The sequence below is a fragment of the Thamnophis sirtalis genome, unplaced genomic scaffold (genome assembly GCF_051295495.1).
Source record: "Thamnophis sirtalis isolate CommonGarterSnake01/CBP01778 unplaced genomic scaffold, rThaSir2_p1.2 scaffold_11, whole genome shotgun sequence".
Classification (NCBI taxonomy): Eukaryota; Metazoa; Chordata; class Lepidosauria; order Squamata; family Natricidae; genus Thamnophis; species Thamnophis sirtalis.
The window spans coordinates 54857277-54872276 of NW_028261391.1; the positions used below are offsets into that span (position 1 = coordinate 54857277).

At 45.7% G+C, this 15000-nt stretch overlaps 1 protein-coding gene across 1 annotated transcript in view; it reads right to left on the reverse strand.

Moving 5' to 3' along the window:
* LOC148043655 (maestro heat-like repeat-containing protein family member 7) overlaps positions 1-12095 on the reverse strand; it is a 34895-nt gene extending 22800 nt beyond the window's left edge. Inside the window, exons 1-7 of the mRNA XM_087726092.1 lie at positions 12042-12095; positions 9919-10026; positions 6001-6117; positions 5135-5257; positions 4425-4574; positions 3304-3423; positions 1530-1609 (exon numbers count right to left, since the gene is read on the reverse strand). Of these exons, the coding sequence (XP_087582218.1) occupies positions 1530-1609; positions 3304-3423; positions 4425-4574; positions 5135-5257; positions 6001-6117; positions 9919-10026; positions 12042-12095 (752 nt within the window). The remainder of the gene's footprint in view (positions 1-1529; positions 1610-3303; positions 3424-4424; positions 4575-5134; positions 5258-6000; positions 6118-9918; positions 10027-12041) is intronic.
* Between the last annotated feature and the right edge of the window lie 2905 nt (positions 12096-15000).

Genomic DNA, 15000 nt, shown 5'->3' on the forward strand with positions numbered 1-15000 from the left:
TCTGAAAGCAAAAAAGCAAAGGCCCATTGTGTGTAAAGAGAGGAGGTGCTGGTACTCACTGCAGAGGGGCAGAGGTCCATCCAAGATTTGGATCATTTTGGATCTGGAAAATTGTTAATCCCATGGGGGAGGGTCAATTCACCAGGCAATTCTCCCACTTGAAGAGTAGCAGAAAGGATCTTCAAAACCCAAGCCTGACTGACTCAAAAATGATGCTGCCCCACTGCCCAGTAAAGCAAAATATGTTGGACTGGTGATCTCATGAGTAGGAGTCCCCAGGCTCAATGGGTGTAATTTTAAAAATACGAAATAGCCTGGATTGCACACTAGCTAAACTCAATTTGGCCTCACTAAAATAAGAGCTAAGGCAGGTTCAAGTCCCTCCCTGGGCAGCTGTAACTTAAAGGAAAAGCATGGCTGTGAAGAATTTTGGGACCTCTGCTTGCTTGAAACCTGTCTGGAAGCTCACAGAAAGTGATATATGATATTAATTGGCAAGGAAAATTGGATACTGTAAATTTCTTTCCAGAAATTGTGCCCTGGCTGCTAGACTTTCATGGTTAAAAGCTCTCGGGGAGGCACTGAAGAGATCCTTCTGCTGTCACTCAATGACTTTCCATCAGAAAAAAAAATTAAGTCTCCCTGACCAGACCAATTTTAATCTTTTGCCAAGAAGCTGTGTGTTCCACTCACATGTTTTTAAAAAAGTAGGGATTGTGGAAAGTTATCACCCAGCCCTCTTCCAGAAAAATGAAATATCCTAGAAAATATTGAAAAGGCAGAATATTTCCCTGGATGTGAAAAGGAAGAGAGAATAGCTCCCTGCAGCTTCCTGCCCCCACCCCCTTTGTCAGTAGGCCATTAAAATGGCCAAGCCAGTCCCTTTGAATAATAAAGAGTTCTTCCCTTCAGCTCCAGGGGGATGGGATTAAGGCATGATAATATTGACCCAACTCACCACATGGCATCTGAGAACTCAACCAAACCTGTATTCAAAACGCAGCCTAGAGAGTTGCCCCTGCATGGGCCCATGGGAGTCTGACAACCAATCAGAATGCAAGATCAAGATCAAAGGCCAGAGAGGGCATAAAACCAGAGACTCAGCTTCTCTTCTCCACCAACATTGAAGCATGTGATCTCCTTTTCTGTTTAGACTCAAGCCATGTGGTCCTGTCCACCATTAAAACTATCTTTCCAAGCAGCCTCCATGTCTCCAGTGTCTTTTTCCTCACTTGGAGCTGAAACCAGAAGGACATTTCTTCCAACACATCAATGAAATGGAGTTTGAACTCCTGCTCTCCTGGATCTATCTATCTATCCCTCCCTCCCCCTCCCTCCCTCTCTCGCTCCATCCATCGAACCATCCATCCACCCACCCACCACAACCCTGATGTGTTCCTCAATGAAATGGAGTTTGACCCCCTCCCCTGCTCTAGAGCATGGGGACTTTCTATGGAAATCCCATCACTTGGTCCAACTCCAAGTTCCTCCCCAGCTGGTGGGAAGATAAGGGTGGTGCAGGTACGTACCTCATGCAGGTGATGGTGACGATGGCTTGATGGAGAATTATGACAGACAAGGGCCTCACAGGCTCATCTTCAATGACTTCCTGAAAGGAGAAGGAAAGTCATGTAAGGAAGCTCCTGAGATGTGGCCATCATCCAGCTGGCACTATTCCCATCTCTATGCCTTTCCTGGTTGACATGGGAAGTCCTCAACTTACAACTGGTCACTTAGCCACCATTTAAAGTTATGACGGATCTCTCCAGGATCCCTCTTAGAACTAAGGGGAAATTTGCATTTCCAAATAGCCATTTGTCTGAAATGGTATAGGGTTTCCTGGCTGGACTAGAGGACCGCCAAGGTCCCTTCCAACTTTGTTCTTCTAATTCTAACACCCAAGGACTACTTATGACCCAGATTTGAAGTTCTGAGAGGCTCTTCTTCCTCAGGGATCAGAGGATCATATTTTGGTCGCTTGGCAACTAGCCTGCATTGATGGCAGTTTGCAGTGTCTCCTGACCATGGTTTAAGTCAGGGATGGGTAAGTAGGGCCTCACTACGACCTGTGAACTTCAACTCCCAAAATCCATGAAGGCCAGAGAATTCTGGGAGTTGAATCCACCGCTCTTAAAATTATACAATTCCGCCCTCTGCATTTCTGGACATTGGCTGTGTTGTTTCTTCTAGAAAGTCTCAATGCCTTTTTTCTTCTTTCTTCCCCTAATTTTCCATTTCTATTTGTCTTTCTACTTTATATATTAAATATCTGTCTATCTGTCTGTCTGTCTCTCTTTCTCTCTCTCTCACTATCCATCCATACATCCATACATCCATATCTATCTATCTGTCTGTCTGTCTGTCTGTCTGTCTGTCTGTCTGTCTGTTGTGGCCCAGCAGGAGCTGTTGGAGCTGCCACCAGACTCTGACAGCGAGGGGCCCGATGATTCGGCTCTAGAGGATGTGGAGGACCCTGGACAGGGCTCCAACTCCAAGCAGGGTGCAGAGAAGCTGGTTGGCCACCAGGTGGCACCTGAGCCTTGGACCAGTGGGGAGGAAACAAGGGAGAGTGAGCCGGAGGTCAGCAGTGAGTTGTTCCTGGATGCTCGGCACCGAAGAGCTACTAGGCGTCAGGAACAGTTGTGCAGTTACAGGAGGTAATTGCACTCACCTGGTGTTCATTAGGCTCCTCTCCAGATGATTAAAAGGACTGCTTGTGCACACACCCCTCTTGCAGAAGTTAACGCATTGACTAAAAGTTGGAGAACTTTTGTAACTAGATTGGCAGGCTGGATTGCTGCCGAGGCTTGTCTGAGTTGCTGCCAAGGTCCTTATCTGTTGTTATGCTTGGCTTTCAGCCACCGAGGTTTTGGTGTCTTGCTAATAAAGTACATTCCAGTTAAGTTTGTCTCGGCATTCGTTACTGGATGGAGGAGGGTGTCAGAACACTATCTATCTATCTATCTATCTATCTATCTATCTATCTATCTATCTATCTATCTATCTATCTATCTATCATCATCTATTTTTCTGTTTGTCTGTCTGTCTGTCTGTCTTTGGATATAAAAATAAATACTACTAATAAAAACAAATTCACTTAACAACCGTGTGACTAATTTAACGGCAGTGATTCAGCTAACAACAGTGGAAAGATAAGTCATACCATAGGGCAGAATTCACTTAACAGCTGTCCCACTTAGCAACAGAATCGTTTGGGGCCCAATTGATTGGAACTCAATTCAGTTCAAATTCTCTTTCAAACTTAAATGTGCCCAGGAGCACCTGCCCCCCCTCCCCACTTACGATGATCTTGGTGACCAATTCCTGTTTCTGGGGTAGATGGAGGTCTTGCCTCCTGCTGAGGGCAGCCGCTTTGGTGACCATGATGATGGACCTCATGAAGGCTTTCTTCAGGCCTTCGTCCTGGGAAACCCAAGTGGGAAGAGGGTGAGGTGAGAAGACACCAGGAGGAAGAGGGTGCATCTATTTATTTCAACCTTTCCATAGCTGACTGTCTTTTCTTGAACTCCAGGGGGCTCCCAATCAAAATACCCCCTGGACATTCTGGATTCTAGTCCCGCCTTAGGCAGGAGAGGCAGCTGAGAGACTGTGGGCCAATCACCAAGAGATGGAGAGTTCTAGTCCCGCCTTGGGCATGAGAGGCAGCTGAGAGACTTAGGGCCAATCACCAAGAGGTGTTCTAGTCCCATCTTAGGCATGAGAGCCAGCTGAGAGACTTTGGGCCAATCACCAAGAGATGGAGAGTTCTACTCCTACTATAGCCATGAAAGTCAACTGTCTGAGCCAATCATCAGGAGACTGTGAGTTCTAATCCCACCTTCAGCATGAGAGCCAGCTGGGTGAGTCCACATCTGGCCCAGTTCTTCTCTCTCAATCCAACACACATCACAGGGTTGTTGTGGTTGTGTCCCAAGGGAGTTGGCGGCATACAAATTTTATTAAATTGAAATTGAATTGAAATTGTGTGAAAAGGAAGAAAGAGGATAATGCGCTGCCTTGAGTGTAATGAATGTGATATGACCATAGATAAAGAAACCACTAGCATTTCATCATCTCCAGGGCAATTGGAACAGGAAGCAGATCTGAATGGGAGGCATAACTGGGGGCTGGAGGTCGCCTTTTGAAGATTCTCCCCAGCAACCTCCAAGAACTGCAGTCAGGTTGTCCTTGTTCACCAAAAGGGGATATTTGTCGCTCAGGGTTGAACTGTGGAGCCATTGGTGCTCCCTGAGCTTGGTTGGTTTTTACAGACGTTTCTTATATTTTTTCACCATCAATTGAAATCCAGAGAAGCAGGGATTAACCCCAGACAAACAAGGCAGCAGTAAACAACAGATCAAGGAACCAACAAGAGGAAAGCAACAGTCCTGCCAGCACTGACACGAGAGTAGAAACCAGCCTACCTTGTTCATGGTGGAGTACTGGACGAGAATTTCGGACACGATGGGTTGGATGAAAACACCCAGGTCTTTAGGGGAGGCTCCCTGGGCTGCTTGTCCATAGCAGAGGATTAATGTTGTCCTAATCCGTCTGTCAGAGACATATTGTGGCTCCTGCCAGGACAAAGACGAGGGGGTCAAACTCTTTTCCCAAGCACCAGAAGACAAGACAAGAAGCCATGGATGAAAACAGATGGAGATTCTTAGTCATCCAGGTCATGGTTGTCCCAAAGGAGCTTTTTCCAAGGCAACTGGACTTCTTTTTTTCCTTGAAGAGGTTTCACTTCTCATCCAAGAGGCCTCTTCAGTTCTGACTTCGGTCAAAACAGAAGAAGCTTCCTGCATGAGAAGCAAAATGTCTTCAAGGACAAACAAAGTCCAAGCCCTTTGAAAAAGCACCTTTGAGTCTACTTGAGACGTTTGTTGGGCAATTCATGATCTTCTCTAGACTTATAAAATGGTCCTCCAGGAGATGGAGGTGGAGAATTTCCAGCCCCACCTACAACCTCAGCACTGGTCTCAGGTCTTTGAGATCTATGAAATTGAATTGAATTGAAGAGGCCAGATGGCCTGGAGCATCCGTACTTCTAAACATCTAGGACTTTCCTTCCCAGAATCCCCCAGCCTTCTTCTCTACTGAGCTTTGGACCTTGGAACCCCATCCCTGGTCTTACCTCATGGGAGCCTTCCAAGAGAGATGGTCTCTTGGGCTGTGCGATGTTACCGACCTCCCTGAGGACCAAGAGAATTTCTGGCAGATGATGGAATGCAGCGAGGTGGATGCTCTCCGAGATTCCCTAGGCAAAGTGATGCTTGTGAATTAGGACATTTGCATTTTCTTTTTTTAATCCTCCTCCTCCTCCTCCTCCTCCTCCTCCTCCTCCTCCTCCTCCTCCTCCTCCTTGCAAGCCCCAGGCCCTTCTACCACTGAGGAAATTACCTAACTGGGTAATAAAAATTCTGCAAAAAAGCAAACAAGCACAGAGAGCACCAAGGACCCCACAGTCTTCTTCCTCCTCCTCCAAAACCCCCACAGTTCTCCTCCTCCTCCTCTCCTTCCTCTTCTTCCTCTCCTCCCACCCTCCCTCCTCCGCCCACTTTCCCCTCTCCTCCTCTCCTATTCCCTTCTCCTCACTTCACCTCCCCTCTTCAAAACCTGTTCCCTTCTAGAACTGATGAAATGACCTAGTTGGGTTGCGAAAGGTCTACATTTCTTGCAACCAAGCTCAGAGAGCACCAAGGACTCCACAGTCTTCCTCCTCCTCCTCCAAAAACTCCACAGTTCTCCTTCCCTCCTTCCTCTTCTTCCTCCCCTCCCCTCCTCCCTCCTCCTCTTCCCATTCCTCCCTCTCCTCCTCCTCTCCTATTCCCTTCGCCTCCCTTCTCCTCCCCTCTTCAAAACCTGTTCCCTTCTAGAACTGATGAAATGACCTAGTTGGGTCGCAAAAGGTCTACATTTCTTATAACCAAGCTCAGAGAGCACCAAGGACCACACAAAGTTGGAGGTCTCAGCCCCCACAGGCAGCCCACTCCCACTCACCTCTCTGTCTGTCTCCTCTGCAAATGAGATTGCCAGAAGCTTCTTGAGGTGATGTTTCACAAGGTCCTTCTGCTTGGTATTTCTCAATTTTAAGCCATAATATTTGTACAGGTTTATCTGAAGGTTGGAAAAAGAGTTTGTGAGTCCGAGGGAGCTCCACCCATCATCCAGGAAAAGGAAGCACAGGACAAAGAATGATCAGAAAAGGAGCAAGTGTGGTCAAGCACAGGGCCATTTCCAACTAAGCATGGCTTACTCGCCATGGTCAAATCAGCAAGGAACAAGAGTTGCACTACTAGCAGTGTTCCAATATCTCAGAGGTGGCCCCAAAGAAGAGGGAGTCAACCTATTCTCCAAGGGACCAGAAGTCAAGACGAGAAGCAATGGATGAAAACTTATCAAGGAGAGAACCAACCTAGAACTAAGTAGAAACTTCTTAGTGGAAGATCTTAGTAGAAGACCTCCGATGTCCCTTCCAACTCTCTTATTATGTTATTCTGTGACTAATAAAGGCGTGAGCCAACCAGAACTAAGTAGAAACTTCCTAACAGTTAGAACAATTAACCAGTAGAACAGTTTGCCTCCAGAAGTTGTGAGTACTGCATCACTTAATGGTTTTAAGATGAGATTGGACAACTATTTGCTAAAATGGAAAAGGGTTTTCTGCTTGAGCAAGGGGTTGGACTAAAAGATCTCCAAGGCCCCCTTCCAAGTCTGTAATTCTAATATTCATTTGTTTGTCTACTATTGAAGAAATGTGGAATATGAGCATCAAAGAAAGGATGCCAAAGGAGAGACAAAATGAAACGACAAACGTTAACATGACTTTTAACATTATTGGAAAACATTTGAATTGTTGAATTAACCCACAGCAGTTGGCCGTGACTAGTGGGCAGTGGAGAGTTGGCTACAGGAATTTGTCCTCTTTTTTTAAACAATTTTTATTTGTTTCTGAACAAGGACAAGGACAAAAATAAAAATAAAAAGCCATCTTCCATTACAAATTGTAGAAAGTGTGTCAGTTGGTTACAGTACTTCCATGCGCCTCTTCCTTAGTCATCACCTGCTTTTCATATCAAATCACATATTTTAAATTCACCTATATTCATGTATATTGCAATTATTATATCTCAACATTAATTTGACTATAATTGTTGTTACGTCCTTTTATATATAATCTAGAATAGGATTATATAACATTCCATTAAATCATCCTAAAATTATCCAATCACAATGCATCTTTATAGCATATTCTAGATAAAGCTTTTAAACCTCCTCTCATAATTTCCATATATTGTTTATATAAAATATCATATTATCAAACTAATATATCTATGTGTATTGCTATCATTATTAATCATTATTTAACTATAGCTATTTGGTCGCATTGACCGATGATCTCTGGAGAGCCAGGGATGGAGACCACGCCTCCATCCTGGTTCTCCTTGATCTCTCAGCGGCTTTCGATACCATCGACCATGGTATCCTTCTGCGACGACTGCGGGAGGTGGGGGTGGGAGGCACTGTCTTACAGTGGTTCTCCTCCTACCTCTCGGACAGGTCGCAGTCGGTGTTAGTGGGGGGGCAGAGATCGACCCCTAGGCCCCTAACATATGGGGTGCCACATGGTTTGGTCTTATCCCCCCTACTATTCAACATCTACATGAAACCGCTGGGCGAGATCATTTGGAGGCACGGGATAAGATACCACCAATATGCGGACGATACGCAGCTGTATCTGTCCGCCCCGTGCCAACTCAATGAAGCGGTGGACGTGATGAACCGGGGTCTTGAAGCCGTTAGGGACTGGATGAGGGCTAACAAGCTTGTACTCAACCCGGAGAAGACCGAGTGGTTGTTGTGTTTCCCTCCCAATAATTTGGTTAGTGCTCCATCGCTCAGGCTGGGGGGTCAAATTTTATACCCCTCAGATAGGGTTCGCAACTTGGGAGTCCTCCTGGACCCACAGCTGACTTTCGACCACCATCTGACGGCTGTGACCAGGGGGGCATTCGCCCAGGTTCGCCTGGTGTGCCAGTTGCGACCCTACCTGAACCGGGAGGCTCTCACAACAGTCACTCGGGCCCTTGTGACCTCTAGGCTGGAATACTGCAACGTGCTCTACATGGGGCTGCCCTTGAAGAGCATCCGGCGACTTCAGCTAGTACAGAATGCAGCCGCGCGAGTGATCGTGGGTGCACCTCGGTTCGCCCACATAACACCCATCCTCCGCGAGCTGCGCTGGCTACCTGTTGATCTCCGGGTGCGCTTCAAGGTCCTACTTACCACCCATAAAGCCCTTCATGGCAGTGGATCTGCGTACTTGAGAGACCGCCTCCTGCCAATTACCTCCCTGCGACCTATTCGATCGCACAGATTAGGCCTCCTCCGAGTTCCATCTGCCAGTCAGTGCCGACTGGCAACTACGCGGAGGAGAGCCTTTTCAGTAGTAGCTCCGACCCTCTGGAACGAGCTCCCCATGGAGATTCGTGCCCTCACCACCCTCCAGACCTTCCGCACAGCCCTCAAGACCTGGCTATCCCATCAGGCCTGGGGATAAAGATCGTAACCTGCCCCCACCCGAATGATGAATGTTGTGTTTTATTTTTACTTTCACTGTTTTCATGTTTATTGTTTTATTGTCTTGTACCCCCCCTTCCCTATAAATTGTAAGCTGCCCTGAGTCCCCTCAGGGAAAAGGGCGGCCTATAAATAATAAACTCATAAACTCATAAACTCATAAACTCACTTCATTTTATACATATTACTAATAAACTAAATTTACCTTAATTTTTATTACACATTTTCATTGCATCAACCTGTATCCCTCCAGCAATAGTATGGTCTTATATCTCTTGCCATTTGTGGCATTAATGTTCTAGTTACTTTCTTAATAAATCCTTTATAAACCTCCCTCGGCAACATGCTGTTCCTTTCGTATCTCACAAAAGCTTGAAACCCAACACCTGCTCTTTCCATCAACTTATCTTTGGTTATCACTAGTGCTTCTATCAAGATTTTTCTCCTTATCTCCGTCAATTTTTCTCTCTTTTCTTCTTCTGTGCTTTGAAGTCTGGGGTAGAGTTCCAATCCATCCATCTCCCCTTTTCATATTCCACTCTTGCCATTACCAACCCCGCTCACTTTGTTGTCAGTATCCACAGTTTTCTTATCTCTTTGCTCATTTTTTTCTACATCTTTTGAACTCTGTCCTCCACTTTCTTCATTTGCTAAACATCCTCAGTTTCTCCATCAGATTTTTCTGTTTGGTATTCCATATTCTCCAATCTCTTTTCAATTCTCTCTGTCACAACTAATAGATTTTGAATTTCAAACATAATCATTTGCAATATTACAGTTTCTTTTTCCTGCTGGGCCATTCTTTCAATTTTGCATTGGAGGGAAGACAACATTTTGACTTGAAAGATAATAAATGAACCTGTTGTTAAAATAGCCTTGAACCCTATAGTGACAGTATCTGAAAAATTGAAAGAATGTCCCAGCAGGAAAAAGAAACTGTAATATTGCAAATGGTTATGTTTGAAATTCAAAATCTATTAGTTGTGACAGAGAGAATTGAAGAGATTGGAGAATATGGAATACAAACAGAAAAATATGATGGAGAAACTGAGGATGTTTAGCAAATGAAGAAAGTGAAGGACAGAATTCAAAAGATGGAAGGAAAAAATGAGCAAAGAGATAAGAAAACTGTGGATACTGACAACAAAGTGAGCGTGGTTGGTAATGGCAAGAGCGGAATATGGAAAGGGGTGATGGATGAAGTGGAACTCTACCCTAGACTTCAAAGCACAGAAGAAGAAAAGAGAGAAAAATTGATGGAAATAAGCAAGTTGTCCTTTTCTGACCTTTGTCTAAGACAACTGCTGTCCTAAAAGGAGAAAAGCTCAGCATATTTACCTTCTCTTTAGACAAGAAGTAGGAAGCGCTTTGTTGCCTTGAAGGCTTCTGGCTGATCGGCTGCCATCCACTCATTTTCCCCCTGGTGACTTTGTGGTCTGCAGGAATCTGCTTTGACAACAAGGACAACAAGGACAAAAAAAATAAGTTGTGAGGAAGTGAAGGAGCAGAGGAAGGAAGAAGTTTTTCTGTGTTTCCAAGGGGAGGGTTGGTCTCCCTTCTGCCTCAGGGTGCATCGGATCATTGATTCGACTTTTCTAGCTGGGACAGACATGAAGCCCCTAAGAAGGACCATCTGGATTGCATCAGCTGGAGCCAAGAGAGCTTTTGAGAGGAACGGAAGGAAAAGCTCTGCTCCAAATAGTGAGATGAAGAGCCTGGATTTTTTTCCTCTGATTGGAATGGCCAGGAAGCAACCTGTCTCCCGAGGTTGGTAGTCCTTGATTAATCAACATCTACAACCTGCGAAATTGTTTAGTTGGGGAATGTGACTGATGACCCACCTTGGGGGAGGGGGAAATAGGGTCAGAGCTAACACGCAAAAAAGTGAGGTCAGAGTTGGCTCCACTTAGATGGGGTAGATACGAAGCTCCTAATAAACAACTGGATTTCTTTTGAAGGTTGGGTTGAGGCTCCTGATTAATTCGGGCATCCCTCACATAGGGAACATTGTCTGTAGTACAAGGGAGTACAAAGTTTTCAGAGTGGAGGAGAAGAAGGGTTTTCTTGCAGACATTTCATGGCCCAACTAGGAAATATAATCAGAGCTAGAAGGGAGTGAAGTTTGCTCTCTGTTTATACACAGTAGCTTGCCCTGAAAAAGCAGAGAGCAAACATCACATTCACCAGCACTGATGATGTAGTTGGGTCATGAAATCTGTGTAACTAAAGAACCAAGTTCAGGGAGCACCAAGGGCCCCATCTTCTTCTTCCTACCGTATTCCCACAGGTGCAGGGTGTGGTTTTTATATCATTGAACGCCACTTTACACCGTCACCTGCATCTCCTAGTTGCAGGCCTGTGGCTTCCATATCTTTGTTGATGGCCTCTTGCCATCCCTGTTTTGGATGCCCACAAGGTCACCAATCATTGACTTTTAGTTGGTAGGCAGCCTTGGCCACGGTGGAAGGTGCTGCTCTTGGGATGTGTCCTTATCAGCGGAGTCAGACTTCTCTCATCTTCTCTGTAATTGGTGCCACACCAAAATGTGGTCAAACGGTGTCATGTGTGATGTTGTCAGGAAGGGAGGTGCCCGATATTCAAGGGAGCCTTCGCATTTCCATAGCATGGAGAGAGATTTTTGCTCCCTCCTGTCACTGCCCATCATTCAGGGTCACAGTGCAACAGGAGGATGGTTCTCTTGTAGGTCTTAGATTCAAGACGGGTTGGCATCTGTGTTTCCCATAACACATCAGTGAATTCTCGCCAACGCATCCAGGCTGCACTCATCCTTGCTTGCACCTTGCCATTAATGTTCCCTTTTGTTGTGGCCCTCCAGTGGAGCTGGCAGCAGGGTGGGACAATGAGAAGGTTGGAGAAGAACATGGGTCAGACGAGGGCTCAGGCATTTGGTTGGTTGGCTGTTTCAAGAGTGGGAAGATCTGTTTGTGACTATAAGAGACTGTGCCAAGTGTTGCCTTACCCTATGTTTGGAAACTGATTATCTGGCAGCTCTCCGAGATAAGGTTCGTGTAGATAAATATTCCTCTGAAAGACTGTTTACCAAGCCTGGCTGACTCTCAATGAAAGAAATTCACAGTTGTGACCAAGACTCTGTTTCATGCTTTTTAAGGAAGCCTGGGTCAGAGACCTTTTCCTTGGAGGTGGGATCCCAGATACCCAAAAATCTCCACCTTCTTTGGATTTTCTCCATGGATTGGAAGCGTTCCAGGGCTGGTAACAGACTCTAAGGACCGCATTGTCCTGATGTTCAGGTGGAGTCCGAAATGGTTCAGTCGATCATTCCATGCTCCCCCCACCAAGGGCCCCATCGTCCAGCCACTTCTCCAGAACCACCTTTGTCTACTTTGGGGGTCAATTATCTCCATCGTGACAGCAGTGGCTTCTGCAACCTCTCCACAAAGAACTTCCGGGGCCCCCGCAACACAAACCCAGCTGCTTACCTGGGGAGGATGAAGATGTTTCAAGATGGTATCCAATATTTCTTTGTCCTCCATTGAGTCCAAGATTTCTTTGACCGATTTGCCTTTGAGCGACCGTTTGCTCTCCCACAAATATTGGAAGTGTTCATCCGAGAGTTCTGGGAAGGAGAGACAGGGTGAGATTGAGGGGTAATTGAGCGGGAGGAGCCTTCTTGAAGGGAAGAGGTTTAGGTTTAGGCTTAGGTTTATTAGATTTATATGCCGTCCTTCTCCCAAGGACTCAGGGCGGCGTACAACATTAAAAGAAACACAAAACATATAGATGAAAAGTTTGAGATGGTAAATATTATTCGAGGATGTGGATGTTAAAACACTTGTAACCAAACAACATGCTATATGTGATGATGGTTTTTCTTTTTCTTTTTTTTCTTTTTTTTTTCTTTTCTTTTCTTTTTATTTTATTGTTGTGTGTATTAAATATATAACAGAGAGATACGGTATGTGTGTGGGGGGGGGAAATGTAGTTGGGATGGATTGCCACAGGTAGGGGAATAAGAAACGATACTAAATTATAATCTATTAAATGAAATAATAAATGTATAAGAATGATAAATGTTAAAACACCTGTAACCAAACGACGTACTGTATATGATGATGGGCTTTGTTTTTTTTTGTTTGTATGTGTTTTTTTTCTTTTTTCTTTTTCTTTTTCTATTGTTGCGTGTATATGTTGTCTATGTAACAAAAATAAAAAAAATTATAAATAAAAAAACACATATTACAAAAGTTTAAAAAAAATTAAATAGAATATCCCAAACCCAATTAAAATTGACAATGACATTTTTAAAAAAAAAATCAAATTAAAATTAACAGTGATCAATAATTTATTTGTTTTGTTCAGGCCAGGCTGGCTTGCTGGAAAAGCTAACATTTTAGGGCGCATCGTAAGGACCAGAGGTCAGGGATTATACGAAGCTCTGGGGACAGCTCATTCCAGAGGGAAGGGGCTCCCACAGAGAAGGCTCTCTCCCTGGGGGTCGCTAGCCAACACTTTCTGGCTGACGGCACCCTGAGGAGGCCTACTCTGTGGGATCACACTGGATGATGGGAAGCTACCGTGGCAGTAGGTGGTCTCGCAGGTACCCTCGGCCTAAGCCATGGAGCGCTTTAAAGGTCATAATTAGTACCTTGAATCACACCTGGAAGACAACCAGGAACCAGTGCAGGCCGCCTAAAAGGGGTGTAACATGGGAGCACCTAGGTGCCCCCATGATAACCAACGCAGTCGCATTCTGGACCAGTTGAAGCTTCCGGGTGCTCTTCAAGGGCAGCCCCATGTAGAGAGCATTACAGTAGTCCAAGCAAGAAAGGATGAGGGCATGAGTGACTGTGCACAGAGCATCCCAATCCAGGAAGGGGCGCAACTGACGTACCAAGCGAACCTGGTAAAAGGCCCCCCTGGTCACGGCCGTCAGGTGTTCTTCTAAACTAAGCCGCATATCCAGGAGGGCGCCCAGATTGCGGGCCCTCTCTGAGGGGCTAAAATTTGTCCCCCTGTCATCAAAGATGGAATAAGATGCAAAAATCAGGATGACGGAAACCACAGCCACTCCGTCTTGGAGGGCTTGAGGGGAAAGGGGTGTGTAGGGGAGGGCCAGGCTGAGCCTGAGGGAGGCATCAAACCATGTCACAAGCCTCGAGTCCCTGATCTTCATGTCCTTAGACAACCCTCTGGAGAAGGAACAGAGAAATCAAGATATAAAAAAACATATAAAATTAGCCATGAAATATGAAGATTGATTCAGGGTGGCCACTTTTTAAAAAATGATAAGATTAGAACATTGTGAAATTTCGAAGCAGCAAATAAAATCTCAAGAGCTGAGAGGGTTTCCGCCATTTCTTCCCTGCCTGATGAAGGACAGTGGCAGGAGTTGGGTTTCGCTCATCTAGAGAAAAGAAGGTGTGTGTGTGTGTGTGTGTGTGTGTGTGTGTGTGTGTGTGTGTGTGTGACATGAGAGGAGTTTTCCAGTATTTGAGGAGCTGGCACAAAGAGGAGGGGGTCCACATATTTTCCGAAGCACCTGAAGGCAGAAGAAGGAGCAACGGATGGAAACTAATCAAGAAGAAACCTGAAATTAAGGAGAAAGTTCCAAACAGTGAGGACAACCAACCAGTGGAACAGCCTGCCACCAGAAGTTGTGGGTGCTTCATCACTGGAGGCTTTTGAGAAGAGACTGGACAGTCACTTGTCTGTTATGGTATAGGGACTCCTGCTTGAGCAGGAGGTTGGACTAGAAGACCTTCAAGGTCCCTTCTGGCTCTGTTTTGATAGATAGATTGATTGATAGAGTGGGATGGGCTGATGTGATAGGAGAATTAATTGTAATTGTAATTGTAATTTAATAAATTTATATGCCGCCCAATCCCGTAGGACTCCGGGCGGCTTACAAATACAAGAGTAAAATAAAAATAAAATAGGGAAAAATGAAAACAGATTTAAAAGCAACACAGCATATACTCAAACCTAGATGGGGCTGGACCTCATTCATGGGTCAACAGCCCCAGGCCTGCCGGAACAGCCAGGTTTTAGTGGCTTTTCGGAAGGCCGAGAGAGTGGGAAGGGTCTCTGTGGGTAGATCGTTCCACAGGGCCGGAGCAGCTACAGAGAAGGCCCTCCCCCGAGGGGTCGTCAGACGGCATTGTCCAGTCGACGGCACCCGGAGGAGGCCCAGCCTGTGAGATCGGCCGTCTCACAGATATCCAGGTCCTAGGCCATGTAGGCCTTGAAGCGCATCCAGAGACCAATAGGAAGCCAGTGCAGCTCGCGGAGGATAGGTGTAACATGGGTGTATCTAGGTACACCCAATATCGCTCGCGCAGCTGCATTCTGGACCAACTGTAGTCTCCGAACACTCTTCAGGGGCAGCCCCATGTAGAGCGCATTGCAGAGAAGGCTGCTTCCAGAGGTAGCCCAGCCCTG